Genomic DNA, 20,507 nt, shown 5'->3' on the forward strand with positions numbered 1-20,507 from the left:
TAGGTCTTTTCTTTTCTTTTATAATATAAAACTCCAGGTAGTTGTTTCTATTTAACGATAGTTTTGTTATTGACGTTTCTTGTGACTGTAGTAACGAGCTCTCCTTGGTATGTTGTTTTGTCTCATGTGGTGTACTGCTCTTAGTCGTCTCTATTTATTTGCCTGTATGTTGGTATGCTTGGTTGCTACGATCTATGAGTAGAAGACGAGTTGTCCGTAAGCGCTGGAGACCGAAAGAACAAAAGACTAAAGGTTCTACGAGGAGTTGACCATTAGTTGTAAAGCAAGTGAAAGGCAAGTATAGCATGGGACCATCCTTATTACCTATTTACATTTAATCACTTTTAATCATATGCATGTGTCTACCTTGTTATCACTAAGGATTTCCTAGTATTTGGACTTGTGCCTTGATACCTATGGGATTATGCACTGGGTAGTATGATGCTAGTGCTTAAATTAAAGACCATGATCTTGTAACTAGATTAATGATATATGCAATAAACATTTAAAAGATGCTTTTTAGCAACATGAACTAAAGGGGGCTGGAGTGTCTGGCTACTTTCTAGATGCTTTAGTTTCTCTCCTTAAGGACTTATCTATAAGCGAACATCCGGGATTTATAGTACAACCGTGAGGACTACATGGCTCTGGTCTTAGTCTAGTACCTTGCTCTGTTCTGGTTTGTAGCAACTTACCGAAAGGGCAAGAGGGGAGTTACGTGATGGTTATGGGTCTTATCCTGCCATCGTGTGTATAATGCTGCGAGTATGTGTGCCACTTTGGAGGATGGGCTCTATAATGGGCGGTTGCTATATGTTAGAATGATTGGGGAAAGCTTCGTAGTGAACCCTGCCAACCTTCCTTAGAAGTGGGTCAAGAGGCTAGCTACCTCGGGCGAAAGGGCAAATCATGACTCACGGGTAAAGATGTATAACCTCTACAGAGTGTAAAATTGTTATAACAGCCGTGCTCACGGTCACGAGCAGCCTTGGACCCTTACTGAATAGATGATGAACACTGATGATACTGATGATAAAGATGCTCACTGATAATTACTTGTTTATGCTATTCATTACTCATGTTTACCTGATCATGTGTTGATATGGGATTATGAGAAGCTTTTTGCTACTCAATTGCTTAAAAACTGTGACTCAAAAAAAGCTAATTGCAGTTAAACCAGTGTCTACTTTTGAGCCTCATGAACCCCATGTTATATTTGTTGAGTTCAACATGGACTCACTCTTGCTATTTCCCACACACCCCAGTCTCTAGTCAAGTTGCTCAGAAGACCGATGGAGATGTTGTGAAGTTCTCTTGAGATGGTCAGAAGTGCTAGGCGTATGAACCCCTAGTCATCCCTCTCTGTGAAGTTGGAGCCTGAAGAAAAGATTAGTACCATTCCGCTATACTCTGATGTAAGTGTTAATATAACTATATTTTCGCTATATAACATTGTTTCTGATATTTTACTTTCTGTTATTGTATGTGTGGACCTCCTGGGCACACATATGGTGAGCTCAGTTTTGTCTTTAAAATCAGGTGTGACAGGTGTGGGCCGCTAGCCCGTACCTCCCTACACTATCTGCTTACAACCTAATAGTAGTGGCATCGCCCTATCTAGACGGCATGTCGTTTCCCTTCCATCAGGAACGAGTGGTGTGCATGAAGGGTCCTATGAGCCAGTTCTCTCGATATACCAGTCCTTAGGGGGACCAGACAGGATATCTTCTCAAATGGGATAACCAACACCCCGTGCCATAACAGCACCTCTACCCCGGAGATTCATCCCACGAAGACACTTCTCCCCGGGATCTACTCTCCTCACATGTACCCACCACAGGTACCTCTCATAGGGGATGCCTAGGTCACACCCCCCTCCGGCAAGACTTGTCCATAGACTCGTCGTAGCATCCTGTCCAATCGATTCAACCCTCACCACACATCCAAGACGCATGCCAAGATCTCCCCAGGTTGTTATCATCATAATGGCACACAGTGCCTAGCCACTCACAAACAATCCTCCACTCAGCATCACATCACAGATATAATGCAAAGTAGAAGTAAGTAGCGAGCAAGTAATGCGAGCGTCTAACCTAACAGCAGGTGTGCAGGGGTAAGGCTGCGACAAGGTAATGGCTTTCCAAACAATTCTACCATGCAACCTATCACAGATCATTTGCAAAAGTAAAGCACTAGCATCTATATAATTGCATGCCTAATAGGATTCTACGAGGTTGGGTGGGATGTGGCACCTGCTGACTAGTCATCTTCGAGGTCCTCTGAGTAGTCGTAGTCCTCCTCCTCAGGCAGCTGCTCCTCTGGGGCTGAAAATGAGACCTATAGTTGCGATAAGCGACTCCTATAGATAATCACAAAGAAGCAATAGAAATCCAAAAGATCCAAATGCACTCAAACATAAGCCTATGACGTAGAGCTCATTTTTAGGAAAATTTGGACACTTGAATCATATTTTTCTGAGATCAGATGGATTTATTATAAATTTTCTAAGTTTAAATCATTTTCTAAAAAATAAAAGGGCTGATTAATATGGGGGTGACACGTGGCAGTCCCTGATTGGTCAAGGCAGCTCGGGTCACTGACAGGTGGGACCCACAGTCAGCAGAGGCTGATAGGCGGCTAGGGGTCTCTCTGGCTTTGCAGGGCCATGGCAAGCATGCCAAGGGGCTAAAAGCGGCGGCTTGGGGTCCCAGAGCGCCGACAATGGTGTCGCGCTGGACTACTGTGGTGCAAAGATGGCGGCAAGGCTCCCAGAGGCGTCGGCGAGTCTCCGGCGGGGTTTGTTTAGCTTCATACAACTTTGATGAGCGCTGCTAGGGCTCTAGGTGCTGTTGTAGAGGCTCAAGAGAGGCCGACCATGGCGATAGTGGCATGGCGGCGACGGTGGACCACGGCATAGCCGCTGCGCACACAATTGAGGACAAGGATGGCACCTATTATGCAATTGAAGTCAAGGGGGAGCAGCGGGGCTCAACGGTGGTGACCAAAGGACACGGTGGAGTCCTTATCATGACAAAAGGGCACAGCGGAGCTCCGGCAAGGCTCGACTATGGCGGCAAAGGGGCTAGGTTAGGTTAGCACTTGAACCGATACCATGGCTAGGCATACGGGGTCACGGCGAACCTATCCGACATTTTCCCGACCACTGGAGCAGCCATAATTGCTCGGAACGAGCTCGGCATGGCGGTGGCATGGCGCATGGTGGACCATGGCCAGCATCACCCGGGGTCGTTCCCCTTCAACCGATTAGGGCAAAAGGCATCCTGAGGCGAGGCGAAGCTCGAGGCATAACATAATCTACCTCTATCGTCCTGTGGTGGCTGAAACGAGGCTACGCCATGGCAGGGTCTGGCCATGGCAAGCACGCGGGTGTGACGTGCGACGGCACCGGTGTTCCCGAGCCGTGACTGCTCAGCAAGGCCGCGTAGGTGGTCGGACGGGTGTGTGAGTGTGTGTTGTGCCTTGTGACGACCAAAAGGCGTGGCCTTGAGCCTCCCAGGTGGAAGCTCGTGGCTCGGTGGCCATGGTGAGCGCGCGATGGCGAACACAGAGCGATGGGGAAGGGCTCACCATGGGGCTCAGGGTGGTAGGCTAGTGGTGCAGAGGCGAGTTGTGGCCATGGCAAGTTGGTGCGGTGCCATGCCGAGCTGCTGTGCCGATGAAGACGATCGAGGCGCCGTCTTCTTCCTCGGGGAGCTCGGGCGACTCCGGCAGGCTTGGCTCCCTTCCTCCTCCCTTCTCCTCCCTCTTAGGCTTGGTGGTGGTCGATTGTTTCCATAGAGTGGCGGCGGGGGTATGGGAGGGGTGCTAGGGTACCTGAGGCACCCTCTTATAGGGTGTCGCGGCCATGGCGAGGCGGCAGACGGCGGGGAAGGGAAGTGGGGTACGTGTAGGGCGGATACGGCCTAGGGTTAGGGTTCGGGTGTCGCGGGGAGCTTGCGCGGGCGTTGGCGCTCCCAATTTTGGATGCCGACGGTCAAAAAGGGAGCTGTGGTGGTGTCACTATGCGGGGCCGACACGGCATGTTGTCGGCATCGCGGCGCGGGCTAGGGGAGGCATTGGCGCCTCGGTTGGAGATGTGGCACCCATCCGCGAGGGGGCGTGTAACGGCCTGGGCGCGGACGGCGTGGATGGCGAGCTCCTGTCTCAGATGCTTGCCAGCGTGGAGATTCTCTCTGCCTCAGCGAGAAAACAGAGAGGGGGAGGGAGAGGAAGAAGATGATAGGTGGGACCAGCATGGCCTACCTATCAGCGGCGCGGTGAGAGGGAGAGGGGCGCAGGCGAACGGCTGCGGGCACGCGCATGTGAGCTGGGCCGAGCAGGCCAGCTGGGCCACGCGGCGCGGTCGCGGGGTGAGCGCGGGCAGGCCTGGCGAGCGGCTGCACAAGCTGGGCCGACTGGCCGGCTAGGCTGGTGCCTCTCTCTTCCCTTTTTCCCTTTTCCTTTTTTCTTTTTTTAATTTCTATTTCTATTTACCCTTTTGGCCTATATAGGTATACAATACTTGTATACAATCCCTAGTGGGGTCCACCTAGGTCAACTTTAGGGGTCAAGGGTCTAGCCAGGGCTTGGGCCCACACACACAAGCAAAGTTTTAATAAATGTGTTGTTAAGTTTTTAATTCATCACATAAAATCATAAAGAAGCAACTCATATGTTGATTAAATGCATATGCTCACTTAAGCTAATCTTAGGGTCTACTTGTGCAACTAGGGTGTTTTCCTAGCATGACACACACCATACAAGGGTTTTCCCAAAAAGTTTTTGAAAGTTCAGTTTTTTGGGTTATGGGTTTTTCATGGATGTTACACCTAGGATACAATCCTGGACCATTGGCATAAAGCTAGCTTGGGGGAGGACCCCCACACCAGAGGTAACTTGTATCTTTGCATTCATGTTTCATTTCCATGTACTTCTTGCATTAAAAAATGAAATATGATAAAAAGATTTATTCCACTCCATATATGTGATGTAAAAATGTTTAGTTCATCCTTGTTGAAATGATGAATAGTTGTTGTCTTATATTTTGTCCGTGCCTAGTTTATAACTTAGTTTTCCCCAAGATTTGAGTTTATTGGTTAAAAATGTCTCATCCTGAAAACTTAGAACTTGTGGGTTGCATATGCATGATCTAGTCTAAGTTGTTGTGAGACATGATATGGTATAAATGGAATTCGCTATGACTTTGTTCTAAGAGAATCTTGACATTCGGAGTTTTTATTTTCAAAATGCTAAAAAATTCAAAGTTCCTCAATGATGATATATCCTACCAAAGCCATGTGATTTTATACAATGCAAAACTTATACTCATATGCTGCATGCTATCATGTTGAGCTTTGTCAAATTGTTGTGACCCTTATTGAGATTCTCGTCATGCACCCATGATCAAGATTCACGTACACCCAGATATAAAAGTGCTGACTCTTACACTGAGAGTTATGCAAAAACATGCCATCCGTCCACCCAAAAATAAAAACTCCACCAATGAGTCATGACCATCTCTTTCTAAATTCTTCTTTTGCCAAAAGAAAATATGGGCTATGCAAAAAAAGAGAAAAAAAATCCATGCCAAAGAGCATGAGAGAAAAAAATATATAGAGAATAAATATCCATGCTAAAAAACATGAGAGAAAAAAAGAGAAGAAAGAAAAGATAGCCCATATTTTCAAAACCAAAGCAAAAGAGAGAGAGGCATGATAAAGGAGTCCAAATAAAAATTTTAAAATTCCACACACTTGCACTTGATAAAAGTGTATGACTTGCATCTCCTTGAGGTCCGGTTTTTGACTTAGCAACATTATGTGATGGAAGTATGCTTCGCTTTTCATACCTAACCAAGCTCCATATAAGCCATTAGAAATAGGATGAAAAGAAAGGCAAACATCAAAAGCCTTTGGTAAGGATCATACACATATTGAGCGATCGAGTGTATCATTTGAGGAACTTAACTTTACTTTGCAAAATTTTCAAAACCTCCGGAAAGAATGTTGATCAAAGAATGAATGATAAGCGGTTCTGTGAAAACCGTTCTGTCTTGCAACCACCCATGACTTGGAGAAGGCTAAAAAGCCCCATAGGTAACGAGATAATAAAGGGTGGATAAAATGCTAATTTATTTGAATTAAAGAAGAAAACTTTGTTATAAACATGACACTTATGAAATGTAATCGGCATTGTAGCAACCCCTGATCAACAACCAACATCTTAGCTTTTGCTTGAGGACGAGCAAAGGGTAAGCTTGGGGGATTTTGTTGGCGGTTCTTATCAACAAAATCCAACCGTCAACTTAAGTCCAAAAAGGAGAAAACTAACATGTTTTACACACATATGCATTTACTATTAACAAAGTTCCACTTGTATTGCAAGATTACTGTTTTGCAGGACACATACAAGAATATAGTGGAAATATGATCAAAAGCGCGCAACCCAGAAGGCGTAACGCAGACTTTACAAGCACAAATAAACAAAGCAGCCCACCTACCTCGCCAATGCCAATCTGGGCCAACCACCAACGCACCTACACTCTAGGCCCAGCCAGGGATCCACCAGCGCAAGGCGGTGGCGAGGCAAGCCTGCCCGGGTGCGGCTGCACCAGGGCTGCGGCCGCACCGCCCCCAGCGCCGCCTGGCCCCACCTTACTCTGGTGGTTCATCAATGCCATGCAGAGGCGGTTTAGGCTAGTTTCCTATTTTACCTTGCACCAAACCGACCTCAACCATATATAAAAGGAGGGGTAGTGCTCCCATTCAACACACACCACATTTGAGTCTACACACCTCTCTCTCCATTTGTACTTTTTCCTTAGTAGCTTTTGGAGCTAGGTAAAGCTACCTTGGAGGGCTTGACTCCTTGGAGAAGAATCTTGGTATGAATAAGATGAATCTTTTCTCCAAAGTCTTATCCTTACTTTATCAATATAGTTATGCTCATGAATTAGAGTATAGTTCTAATGTTATGATCTTAGCATATGAACTAGTGTATAGTTTCTATGTTATGATCTTAGCATATAGAACTTTGTGCTTAATCATTCATATCATGTATACAAGGAAGATTAGAGCTAAGTTGAGGTGCCGGTTCATCGTGCCTTCGGGTGTGCCCAAGTCTTTTCTTTTCGATCCATAGGGTCGGAGTCCCGGGGGGACTTGGGTAGTTTCTCTATACACGAGAGTGGTGCTCGGGTATATAGAAACAAGTGAATACATTTCCTACTCCACGGTTGAGGGGTAGGCGGCAGGTGGTGACAGCCCTGCCCGTCCTTTGTAATCCCCGATGTTCGAGTAGGGTGTAGGAGTCTAAATTGTCATATGAGGTTGCTGGCAGACCAGTACTCGGTGGCCTCCCGACTCATCTCACACTTAGATCTAACTCTTACTCATGTATATGTATGATTACATACTATTCTTTGCATAGCCATATTCAGATATGCCTGGTCCTATAGGATCATTCTTTTATTCTTTATTCATTCTTTCTTCCTTCTTTACCCCTGTGGTAGGCTCATGTGTGTGTCACACTATCTATAAACTATATCATGTTTACCCCTGTTATAAACTTTGGTTCACTTTACAAGTATAACTTTTTGTTCATATCCATACTAGAATCTTTACACCATGCCTTCCGTTGGGAAAATATAAATAACGATACAATGAATACTTCCGGGTAAAATGCTACAATGGTATTTCCGTGCACTTGCGGACTTAAATCTGTAAACGTTAAGATTTACCAGATGACATTTGCTAGTGTCGTTATCTGGGACTTCAATCCTAAGTAGCGATGCTAGGAAATGCCAACAGGCGTTTCTAGTGCCACTGCCTAGGGACTGTAAACCCCACCAAGCATTTTTGGCGCCGATGCCAGGGGAATACGTTCCTGAGTAGTGATGCTAAGAAATGCCAACAGGCATTTCTAGCGCCATTGCCGGGGATAGATTCTATCTCTATTCTTAGTAATGACATTAAGAAGTGCCAACAGCCACATGTGACACCCACTATTTTTCTTTCACGCTTCTTGTACTTTGTTCTCAACACGCACTAGGCCACCTTCGTTGGCACTGCTCGTCCGCGCCATCGCCCTTGTCTTTGACCCGTGCCACCACTGCTTGCCCTTAGCCTCGATCTAGGCGTGTGTGTCACTAGCATGATGCCACCACTGCTCACCCTTGGCTCGACCCACGCTACCGCTTGCACTCTGCCACTAGCACGATGAGCACCCTCAGCCACTCTTGCCACGAGAATAAGAAGTGAGTTGACTCGATTTCTTCGTTTTGGTGGCATATAGGATGAACCCACATCTGTAGGGAATATTTCCTCCTGAGATGACCCCGATCCTTTTGGATTCCAAACCAAACACCCTAAAAAGGAGGGATGCAAGGACTCAGGAGAACATAGCAAGGATTCAGACTTTCCTAATAGCAGATAACATATAGTCACATACATGCTGATTCGAGCCATCCTTAGGAGTTCATAAATTTCATATCCTGATAAATTCCCAGCAACCCCAGCCTAATTATGTGACTGGGTGACTAATGCTACTGAAATCTGCATATTCCTCTAAGATTATTTCCTTTCCCTATTGTTGCAGAATTGTCCTATATATGTGTACCTGCATTTTGTAACCGTAGAAAAACTTTAGTTTGCCTAGAGATTTCATGTTTTCTCGAGGCCACAAACCCGCTGCCTGTCACATCGGCACCTCAGTGTAATATTTCCCTATAAAATACATAGACATCCTATGAAAATAAGGTAGAACCCTAATACACATGTGTTGTGCCCTCAAAGACTTTGTTGGTTTTCTAGTGCACGGCCTTCGGCCAAAACCTTCTCCCGGCACCAACCCAACTCAATCGCGCCCCAATCCTTCTGCTACGCCACCCCATCCATCGAATTGGTCTAGCCCTCTCCGCCATCCGCCAGCACACCTCCCATCCACCACATCTCATCCCATGTTTTAGATCCACCCCAAGGAACTTAATCAACTGAGTTGATCTGTATCTATACCTAATATTGAAGAAAAAAATAGTTCTTTCAACTATTTTCTTACTTTCCACAATACACTCGTGCGCATTCCTATCTTGTATGTGATATGGACTCACAGCTCATACGCATACGAGTTACAACAACATGTGTCCAGTGACAATTCAAAGTTCGATTCCAAGATGTATTAGAATAGAGGACGCAATCGTTGAATAAATCTTCGAGGCATACATCGTTGCGCAATAAGTCGTACGTTGGAATGCAATGCACATTTATCTTAGTATATATGCACTCATGGTCCTCTTTTTTTTTTAGCAACACGAGGAGTCAGGCCTGCCGATCAGAACACGTTTGGAGTATCCATAAATAATAGAAGGGGAAATGTAAAACACAGAACTAGAAAGTCTTCTGGAAGAGAAAAATATTCTCCCTTTTCGCTCCATGGATAATTTGCTTTCTGCATTTTTTTTACTATACACATGAGTATTTTCTCTTCTTTTCTCTATCAATCAGTCTAGGCTTTTCTTCTTGTGGTATATAACACGATGATTAGTCAAATTTTCTATTCCACGCACTTTGCCAATGTTTTATTGATCTTGACACTTTTTCCCTTGGTACCACCAGAACATCCAATGGCCCCTTGTAAATTCTCTCGTACAGAAAGTGGAATATTTAATCCTTGCTCTATCTCTTTTTCCTTACTTTTGATACGCACAAATGCAAATTCCTCTGCTTCTGCTACAATTCAATCAGGACGTCAATCATCAGAGATGCCTTCCTTTTCCCTAAATATGTGGTCCACTCAAAATTTCCGGATTCCAAGCTAATTTGATGTTTTGAACACCACATCTATTATTGGGCATCAACTGTAACTTTACACATAGTAAAAAATGGTGTCCCCTTTCCTTTACACAATTACACTGTCTACTAGGAGGCTAGGAGCTCTCACTTTTTCATGTAGTTGTAGTTCCTCTGCCTCTTTCAGTTTCACTGCCTGATTATTACCACCTTTTACAGCGAACCCTGTTTTTGTCACCACCTTTGCAACCCTGAGTGGAACTAAGGAGCACAGAGAATCTTGAACAAATAGTGGCAATATTATTACTCCTGAATTAGCATTAGCCTGAACATTATTAATCAATCAGGATGCACTCATTAGTCATGATCAATTAACATCTGTGGATCAGGAATCAGGATTAGGACACAACCGTACCCTTCCTGGACACTCCATTGGCCACCTAGGACATAGCAAACACAAAAGGCAAGAACAAAAGAAAAAAATAAATTTAAAAAAAAAACTAGTGGCTGCTAGTCTGCTACTGCTTCTTCTACGACACAACGCAACCTGGTACAATGTGATGGACATCGACACGGACGGTGAGCTGCTTGCAGCAGGTTTTCATGTCATCCTCAGGCTGAGGTACTGCTGGCACTGCAGCAGCCACGGCGCGTGCTGCGTCATCATCATGCCTTCTCCAAGGTCAAACGCCATGGCCCTCTGGCACGGCGGCGGCGGGGGCGAAGGCAGCGCGTGGACCGCCGCTGGCGCCGGCCCGTCGTCGGAGTAGTACTCGGCCGACGGCGGCGGCGACGACGACAGGACGCTCGCGCCGGAACAGTCGGACCCGAACGGGGAGGAGCCGCCACTACCGGCGTTGTCGCGGTGCTCTGCTTGCTGCCTCCTCCTGTGGCTATTGCGACGGCCGGCGGCTGAGCAGCGCCCACCGATGGCGAGCGTGAGCTCCAGCTCCGTGCCGCCGCCGGCGGCGGCGTCCTCGTCCTCGTCGGCGCTGACGATGTACTCGTCCGCCGGGAGCTGCAGGTTCAGCGCCCGCCGCGGCTGCTTGCTGCGCCGGCGGGTGGTCGTCAGCACCGGTGCGTCTCGGGTCAGGTCGCTCATCAGCTCCCTCTGGATGCGGTACAGGCGGTGCAGCTCGTGGACCTGATAGGATGATTGCCAAGAACAATGGCGATGATCAGTAGCAGTTCATACATACGCTTCGTTTTCAGGATGAAAGAAGAAGAAGAAGAAGAACCCAAAGTTTCTTGGTGCTTTATTACCTGCTGCCTGAAGGTTTCTTCGTGCTTGAGCATGGCCATCTTCATGACCTCCATGTCGCATTGCCTCACGAGCTGCCTGTCCATCATCATCCTCGTAGCTATAGCTGCTCTCTGTTCTTGCTCGAGCTTGGCTATCGATCCCGGCCGGTCACCAGATTCTTCAGTGCCGACTGCCGAGCTGGCGCTGGAGCTGGAACTGGAACAACACACGAGGCTGTTGAAGGAGAGAGCAGGAGCAGGTGTTGTGGTGGTTCTGAAACCTTGGGGTGGCAGGGGGAGCGGATTTATAAACACCTCCTCCAACGCCCAGGGGGGGGGGTGCCTTTCCGTTCGTTAGACACTAGGGGAGAGAGAGGAGGCCCGCCCAGCTGCATGCATGCAGTGCCCCTCCCAGAGCAGACAGGCCTGCCGGAGTCCAGTTTAATCTTCTTCTATCTACCTCGTCACCCCATGCACGCGCGGGGCCCACGTGCATGCATGGACGGACGGACCCAAAGCAACTCAGCTGCCAACTGCAACTGGTACTGCGAACCAGGAGGAGCCAAGGCGAGGAGTGCATTTCAAACAGTGCACACACTTTGTGAGTATGTGATGCAGTGCATTGTACATGTGTGCCATGATCATTGCTTTTGTCCAGTTTTAGTACAGTTTCATTCTCGGCCTTGTTTAGATTGGGGTTATGAATCAGTATTTGGTACTGTAGCACTTTCGTTTGTATTTGACAATTATTGTCCAATCATGGCCTAACTAGGCTCAAAAGATTCGTCTCGTAATTTACAATCAAACTGTGTAATTAGTTATTTTTTTATCTACATTTAATACTCCATGCATATGTCTAAAGATTTGATGTGATGGAGAGAGAGTGAAAAAACTTGCAATCTAAACAAGGCCCTCATGTCATGTGTGCAAGTAAGAAAGATACTCCTAGTGAGAGATGGAGCTGTCAGCTTGTCACTGAAAACAAGCAAAGGGATCGGAAGGAAGGGGCCATATGAGCTGATGATGATGGTGGATGAGGATGAGCAATGAGGGCATGAGGCTCCTCTCATTCTGTGCTACCTGCATTATTGCCACATTGGCAATGTTGCGTGGATATATAATTGGATGCATCCATATCTTTGGGGAGCGGGTAATAAGGGGGGCCAGTTGCCCAGTTGCAGTTCTTGTCTCTCTGCTGGAATTGGAGGTTAGTGCCGGCCTTCTGCTCTTCTCTGAAAAAAAACGATAAAAAATCTGATAACTCTGTGTTGCAGTTGCAGGAGGAGCAAGCAAGTCAGCTGAGAAGGCAGCAAAGGCTGGTTGGATATGGATGGATGCAGAGTTGCAGAGATCCCTTTCACAGGAAGGATGAAGCATGCATGTTTGGACAAATGCTGAGAAACTGATTTGATATTGCTAATGCAATGCATGCGCGCGCAGTTGCTTCATCAAACAAACTGCAGTTAGTATCCTTGTTAGTTATGGTGAATGCTTCATTGCAACGGTGATTAGCCGGCCGGGGGTGTTCAGTAATTGAAACGCTTAAGCAAGGGGATGGGTGGATAGATGGTGGTCCGAGGGAGGACAAGACAGCGGTGCACGCTTTGCCGGCGGAGGGAGGCGCAGCCGTACACTGTGCTAGGCCCACAATGGAGAGAGAGAGAGAGAGACTTCCTCCTTTCTCGGCTTTCTTTTGGTCTTCTTCCTACTAGTGCAAAAGCCCTTTTATGGATAAGATAAAACACTGTCCGTTGGACAGCAGTGCCGGCCTACTTGTTCCCTAGAAATTTCTTGCATGTCACTTACAGAAAAAGATCTGCCAAAAAACAAAAGATTTTGATTTCAGATTTCACACGTTTCTAGCTAGGGAAATACTAGTAGGTAATCCCTACTTAGTCTCTAACAAAAAAGAGCTGCAAAAGAATACTATTTCCTCTATCATTGTAACTTAGTACTTTTTTACAAATTAACAACTGCTAATACGAAGCAGTAGCTCAATGCAAAAACGCATTCATCATCATGGCCAAATTAGGCCCAAAAGGTGTGAGGCTGTTGAAAAAACAGTAGAAGCTTTGTAGGTAGGGGAGAAAGTCGCCTCCTCTTGCATACTTCTAAAGTTAAAAGGCTACTTTCGTCAGGGGTTTTGGGGGGGCTTTTTTCCACCAATTACTCCATGATTTTCAGGACGGGAAAAGGAGGCCGACTAGCTCATCGATTGTTTCCTCTGCAAAAGCAATTGGCCAGAGTGCAGTGGTGTGGAGCTAGCTTCTCAAAAGCATATATCGGCCAACTAGAACAGCATTTTCTGAAAAGAAAAGACAAATAGGGGCCAGGGGCACTGCTTGTAGCCTTCTCGGCTCTAGCTGCTCTCCTTCTAGTTCGTTCGTCGCGACACTCCTGAGAGTTTTTGTTTCTGAACAGAAAGATTCGTCGAAAACATGCAACAGTTATCTGACCGCTTGCTCCTGCTAACTGAAATTTGGTGCAGATTTGCATGAGCTACTTGACAAAACATGTCTGCCTGTCTGTTGTCGCCTGTTATTCTGAAGCTCTCACTTCTCTGACCGTTTTTGGTCTGAATGATCCAAAACTTCACCATGTTTTTGGTCTGAATGATCCAAGACATCACCATGGATGCAGACTTGCATTCCAGCCAAGACGTCAGTGCAGTGTAGTAAAAGAACAAAACTAACCTCTGAGGATAAAGATAAAATAAACAGCTCCAAAATTAAACAGACCGGCCTGGTACTAGCTAAAGTAATCAGGGAGGGAGGGAGGGAGGGAGCACAGCATGGCATGCATGCTCTCGCACGGGCGAGCTGAGAGGGCGCTGGCTAAAATTCAGTGCTGAACTTTTCAGAGAGGAAAGCACATCGGTCGCCGCGAAGAATTCAGGGCTGCAGACTCCATTCTGTCGCCCCTCCGCAACACGGGCTCCTCGAAGCCGCGGCCCTCGTCATCATTCCGGTCTCCTGGAAGCCTGTGCCGAGTGTGTGAGTAACAGCTGGATTAGGGCAAAGCCATGGGGGGTTTAGGTTTAGGTTTAGGGTGTGGACTGTGGAGAAATGCTGGTGGTTTGAAAGAAGAGGCGATGCGAGCGTGCCATCATGACCGTCATCGTCATTGCGTAAGGCGAGAGTGGGTGCGAGTCTACCCCATACCTAGAAAGGCTGAAAAAAAGAGGGCTGGTGCTAGTACTACATGTGATGTATTGCAGTAGTATTTGGGAAATGCAAATGATGCACTCTCAAAATTCTTGAAATGTGCCCTAACTAGTTGCGATGGGTTTCCTTTTCTGGTACCAAATACTGTACTGGGCAGAGCAGCGTTTGTGAAATTTAAATCTGACAATGGAAAAAAATCTGTTCCGAAAACCGGGAAAAAAAAGTTCAGGAGTTTCGTGTAGCAGTTGACACAAAATCAGTACTATTTACTATATAAACTAGCAAAATGGCCCGCTAGAATTAGTATATCTTTGACGTGCAAATTTTTGCTTGTTAATAGCAATCACTGCTGCCTAAAGGATTTGTAAAGGCATCTACAAATGGATAAAAAACAGGAGACATCTCTACAGATCTTGCAGAGGCAACACCCACCTCCAGAAATCGAGTCACGCGATTTTTCACGTAAAAATACACATGTGTGCGGCCACGGGGCTTGAACGTATGACCTGCAGCAGCATGTGTATCTGGTCTAATCATTCCATCCGTAAGTCACGTGTCCATGATGCATTTTTATTCCCTGCGTATCCGTTTTAGCCAATATTAAAATAAGTATTTGGAACACTAAACGAATTTAAATAAAAATTTGAACTACAAAGTTGTTAAACTCTTCGACGCCTACAACTTTGGTTTTTATCGTTTCTCCATCCGAGTTCGTTTGAAAAAATCGAATTTCAATATGTGAGGACTTCAAACTAAATTTTTGAACCATATATTATTTCAAATGAAAAAGTTGTCAATTGCAATATTTTATATTTTTTAGATCTATAACTTTGCTTTTGGTCATTTCTCCATCCAAGAGCGTTTGAAAAATTCAAAAAAAAATATTTCAAAATGTGAGAACTTCAAACAGAATTTTTATTGGATCCAAACTATTTCTAATGAAAATTTGTCAACTACAAAGTTGCAGACCTCTTCAAAATATACAATATTGATATAAATTTTGTCTTCGTCCAACTTCATTTGAAAAGCTACTGTGCTGCATATATTTTTAGAAACGGCTCTGAATCTAACCGTCTCTACAAATAGATTTCTAGAGACGGCTGGAGTCACCTCTGGAAATCCATTTGTAGAAGCGGCTGAAAGTAGCAGCCGCCATCCCACGCTTCCCCATTCCAGACTTCACCAACACCCGGACACGCTCGCGGCCTCGCCCAGACGTGCCTCACTGTGCCACCCTCCGCCCAGCCGCATCAGCCCTTGCCTGCATCCGGACCTATAGTTGCGCCAGACCTTGTTTTTGGGAGGAAAACAAACGAGAGAGAAAAGAGCACGGGTAGAGAGGCCAGTTCATAAACCAATGGCCCCATGTGTATAAGGATCATGGACAAAATATGCAACTAATAGATTATCATTAAGCACTAACAATGACCATTTATTATTCACATGTTTTTGTATTTTTGTGTTATGAATTCTTGTGTTCCAAACACTACTTCTTAACCATTTTCTGTGTTTTTTCTTTCCTCTATTTTACTACTACACATCCATTCTATTTCGGTGTTTTCTCTATTCCTTTATTTTTTATTCCTGCATTCCAAACGGGCCCTCAATCTCAGCCTGAATTGTTGGACCTAGGTAATCAAAGGTCTAGACTTTTTTTTTGAGACGAAAGAAGAAATATATTAGATAATAGTTGGGTACATCATCACGTTATAAGCACTTTGGAATACATTATATATATATATATATATATATATATATATATATCCAGAAACTGATTTTCATCTATATTGTACCCACACTGCGAATAGCTCCAAACACTACTACAAAAAAGATTTTGCGATGCGTTTTGAAATAGGCCTCGGAGGCGGACAACAATTTCAACCGCCTCAGTTAATGCCTGGGATTAACCGAGACGGTCGTTTTTTTATTAACCGAGACGGTTACAAACAACCGCCTTGCAAAATCTATTAACCGAGGCGGTCACCTTAAAATGCCCGCCTCGGTTAATATCGATTAACCGAGGCGGTTGTTCTAACGCAAACGCCTCGGTTAATCGATTAACCGAGGCGGGCACGCTATAAGGCCCGCCTCGGATAATACTGGCCCATCTCAGATTTGGAAAAGCCCATCTCGACCCGCTTTGTCCCTCAGAGTATATATATGGGACTTAGGGTTTGATTCACTCATTCTCACTCTCCTCTCCGCCTCCCTCTCCCTCAGCCCGTCAGCCGCCTGCGCCCCTCCTCACCGTGCTGAGCGAACACACACCGACGCCTCCCTCTCACACACCGGCCGGCCTCTCTCTCTCCCTCTCCCTCGCACCACGCCGGCGCCCCTCCTCGCTCCCACCATGGCGGCGCCCCTCCTCCCTCCAACCACGGCTGCGCCCCTCATCCCTCTCCTCCTTCTCCTTCTCCGGCGGGGCGGCCCTTCAAGGCGGGCACGCGCATCCCTCCTCCCCTCGGCGCGTCGGCCCTCCTCTCCTCCAGCGCGGCGGCCCTCTCCCCTCCCACTCTTCCTCAGGCGACGCTGGCGGGGAGGCCGGATCCGGCGGTGGGAAGGCCGGATCCGGTGGCGGGGAGGCCAGATCCGGGCTCCTCCTCGCCCTTGCCACCGGATCCGGGAGCGGGCGAGGCGGCGGCAGCACGGGCGGCGCAGGCGAGCGGCGACGGTGCCCCTCCTCCACTCCGGCGCGGCGGCCCTCTCCCCACGGCGGCGCTCCTCCCCCTTCAGCTCTAGCGGCGACGTGGAGGCTGGATCCGGCCTCCCCACAGCGGCGCTCCTTCTCATCCCGACGGACGCGGAGCGCGGCGGTCACCGCTCCCCCAGCGGCGGCGGCACGCAGGGGCTGCAGAGCCAGGCCCAGATCCAGGCCCGGTTAGGGCTGGATCTGGGCATTTTTTTTTGTTTTTTATCCGATTTACCATGGTGGGCATGGAACCGCCTCGAAAAATCTCACATTTACCGTGACCTTTCCGCCGAGGCGGTTGCAAAAACCGCCTCGGTTAATCGTTTTTGATCATCTCGGTAAAAAATGCTGTAGTAGTGAAATCTCAAATTCAAACCTGTATGACGCTTCGTATGGATAAACGCACAGGCAAACACTTGGCAAAAGGCCTGAGAACGGATTCCCAACGAACGACGGCCAACATTCCTGCAGGCGGAGTTGAGAAACTTCTTCTTTTTGTGTCTTCCTTCTTCTTCCTTCTGCCACCAAAGAATGAGGAAGACTGATCTGAAATTTATTCTCTCTAGTTCTTCATCGTGGCTAGATCTAACCACAACAAAACAGAGAAGAGACCGGAGAAAATTATTCCATGGCGGCGACATCATCTTCGCCTTGATGTCACCGTCCGGAAAGAAAAGTCTCCTTGTCGTCATGCCGATGAAGTTGTTGATGCCGTAGTTGTCGCCCTCATCTTCAATAGAGCCGCCGTAGAGAAAACGATTCCACCCTACCCCCTCGCCGTCGTCGGAGAAGAGGAGGAGGAGATAAATCCCCAATACCAAAAAACTTGACGTGGGAGACCATAACCCTAAAAGGACTCGATCTACTAGAAAAACTTATTAAAAATGATGGATCCCCACTCGCTTCGGCCTCCGGCGAGATGCCAGAGGGGGAAGGGATGGGGACCAGCGGTGGTGGAAGAAGGAGGCGGCGCTAGGGCGAGGACGAGGGCGAGTCGAGGGAGCCTCGCGACCTTGCAATCCGGGTTTCAGGCAGCTACCTAACCAGGGATCAATCAAAGGTCTACACTTCTTACAACGATTAATGTATATAATATAGCATGTGTGGATAACCGTGTGTAGGTTTTTTATATTACAAGCCTTGCGAATTAATGTGGAATCTTTTTTTTTTTGTTGTTGACCAAATACTAAAATGATAGATGTTGATGTTAAGACATACCAGAAAGAAACATGGTCAATGTGACTTGCAAAGTCATGTAACAAGAATAAAGATGCAGACATATAAAATCAAAGTACCAAGTGCAATTAGTATAAGCACGATTAGTTAATCATCAACCGGAAACCAGGATTGGTTACAAGTCATCACTCAGGATTCAGATGACTGTTGGAGTGAGTGTTGGAGGTGGGCTGGGAGAACCGACAGGTTTGTCCGGCACGCACGCTCGCCACCTGAACGGCTGAGCCGCAGCGCACCGAAAGAACAAACATGAGTGGGGAGAAAGCGAAGGGAGGCAGGCGCAGAAAAGGGGTGGCAGGGCAGGAGGGGCCTGAAAAGACGAGTTTCGTGATGACCTCACACTAAGGCCCTGTTTAGTTCCGAAAATTTTTGACTTTTGGCTACTGTAGTATTTTCGTTTTTATTTAACAAAAATTGTTCAATTATGGACTATTTAGGCTTAAAAGATTCGTCTCACGATTTCTCGGCTAACTGTGTAATTAGTTTTTTTTTCATCTACATTTAGTACTCTATACATGTGCTGCAAGATTTGATGTAACGAGAAATCTTGAAAATTTTTTGTTTTTGGCTTAGAACTAAACGGGGCCAACATTTGTAGCCCAAAAGTGTGCACATTCTCTAGGCCTCTTGTTCCCCTCTTTAGCTCCCCTTCTCTCTCATCTCCCGTCTCTATCTTCGATTTGTTATCCATGGAGTTTCTCGAGGACTGGACGTCTGGACTCAGCTCTATCTGTCCTTTTCCCCTGGTTTTCTTGGGGCGTATGAACGGTATAATATACTGTGAAAGTCGGACTAGTATGAACGTGTGTTTCATTCTTTTTCTCTGGGTGCCGTTTACGTGGGAGAGAGTGCACATGGACACCAGTTTGGGTATGTCATATGAACGTGCGCATGACAAAAGTGCTATTTAAAAAAAAATCAGTAAATACAAATAAGTTGTTGCTCAATTAGTTAGGCTTCTAAAGCATCCACCCGAGATAAGTTCTCGGCTTAGCATGAGTGCTCCTGAATTCGTCTATGATTTAACAATTATATATATATATATATATATATATATATATATATATATATATATATATATATATATATATATATATATATATATATATATATATATAGTTGATAGTTGACGTGAACATTGACAACATGACATCTGTAGCGATTTTGTCATCTCAAAATCTACCAGCTCAATCTCTTAGAAGTTCTCATAAAGAGTAGGGGTGTATGTGCTTTCATAAATTATGATGTCAAAATAATTTGTTAAACATCTCCATCTAGCCCAACCAATCGGTGTTAGTGATATAGGCAAGGTAAATTCGCAGCAAAAGTAACAATGGTGTGGACTACGCAAACTACACCCAGTTCACATCTTCAGCAACATTCACCTTGGTGACAACACCCTTAAACATGCACGGGGTCAATGAGATTATCACCATACGATCCCCTACATACCATGGAGCATTTGCCAAGTCATGATTTTACATCAAATACATAGCACTGAGGAAGAGGGAGATAGAATTGCCTCGAGAGTGCGCCTTGCACGCAGGCTATCGCCACAAAGAGGAAACATAACCGGAAGCTGTGACACTTCAACCTTACCTGAGTACTAAATCCGTTCTAAATTATAAGACGTTTTGGCTTTTCTAGATACATTACTTTTACTATGTATCTAGACATAATGTACATTTATGTGCATAGCAAATGCAACATATCTAGAAAAACCAAAACGTCTTATAATTTGATACGGAGGAAGTACCTACGAAGCAGAGGGGAAACTTGACACTTCAACCTTGTTATATACTCCCTCCGTCGCTAAAAAAGAGTCGCTATGGGATGCGTGCAAGTCAAACTTTCTTAACTTTGACTAAGTTTGTAGAAAATGCGTGCAACATTTGTATCTCCAAATAAGTTTATTATGAAAATATATTCAAAGATCTATCAATGATACTAATTATGTACTATAAATATTAATATTTTGTTATATATATTTAGTCAAAGTTAAAGGTAGCTTGACTTTTTAGAAAGCGAGAATAACTTTTTTTTTTAGGGATAGAGGGAGTACTACTACAGTCAAAGAGGGGCCAATAAAATGGAGGTGGGGCTTAAGGAGGGGCTTGCAGTGGGTAGAAGGGGCTGCCATCCCATCCCGCCCTACCGCTAGGTCCAACCTCTTGCTCCCGTTGTGAGGTAGTAAAAAACCTATTGTAAGGATGTGTGACATCATAAGAAGGGGTTTGGATTAGGACCCCTAAAGCTAAGAACTTAAAAGACAACCGAAGTTAAACCAATATCAATCTGTACCTAGAACTATTATGGAATTAAAAGACAACCCAAAATAAGCCCAAGAGTTGAAAGGCGGGCTGACCAGGCAAGCAGGAAGGAACGTACCAC

General features: G+C 46.0%; 1 protein-coding gene across 1 annotated transcript; it reads right to left on the reverse strand.

The window, feature by feature from the left end:
• Positions 1-10,210: 10,210 nt before the first annotated feature.
• On the reverse strand, positions 10,211-11,275 carry LOC136506192 (uncharacterized). Its single transcript, XM_066501309.1, has 2 exons — positions 11,049-11,275; positions 10,211-10,929 (listed from the first exon to the last, which is right to left on the reverse strand). Exons 1-2 carry the CDS (start codon positions 11,136-11,138, stop codon positions 10,387-10,389), a joined length of 633 nt encoding a protein of 210 aa, XP_066357406.1. The 5' UTR covers positions 11,139-11,275; the 3' UTR covers positions 10,211-10,386.
• Between the last annotated feature and the right edge of the window lie 9,232 nt (positions 11,276-20,507).

This window comes from Miscanthus floridulus, chromosome 14, assembly GCF_019320115.1.
Source record: "Miscanthus floridulus cultivar M001 chromosome 14, ASM1932011v1, whole genome shotgun sequence".
Lineage (NCBI taxonomy): Eukaryota > Viridiplantae > Streptophyta > Magnoliopsida > Poales > Poaceae > Miscanthus > Miscanthus floridulus.

Coding starts and splice junctions, on each gene's coding strand:
- LOC136506192 (XM_066501309.1), bottom strand. CDS start 11,138: ATGATGATGGACAGGCAGCTCGTGAGGCAATGCGACATGGAGGTCATG. Junction 10,930..11,048: donor AAGAAACCTTCAGGCAGCAG/GTAATAAAGCAC, acceptor TCATCCTATCAG/GTCCACGAGCTGCACCGCCT.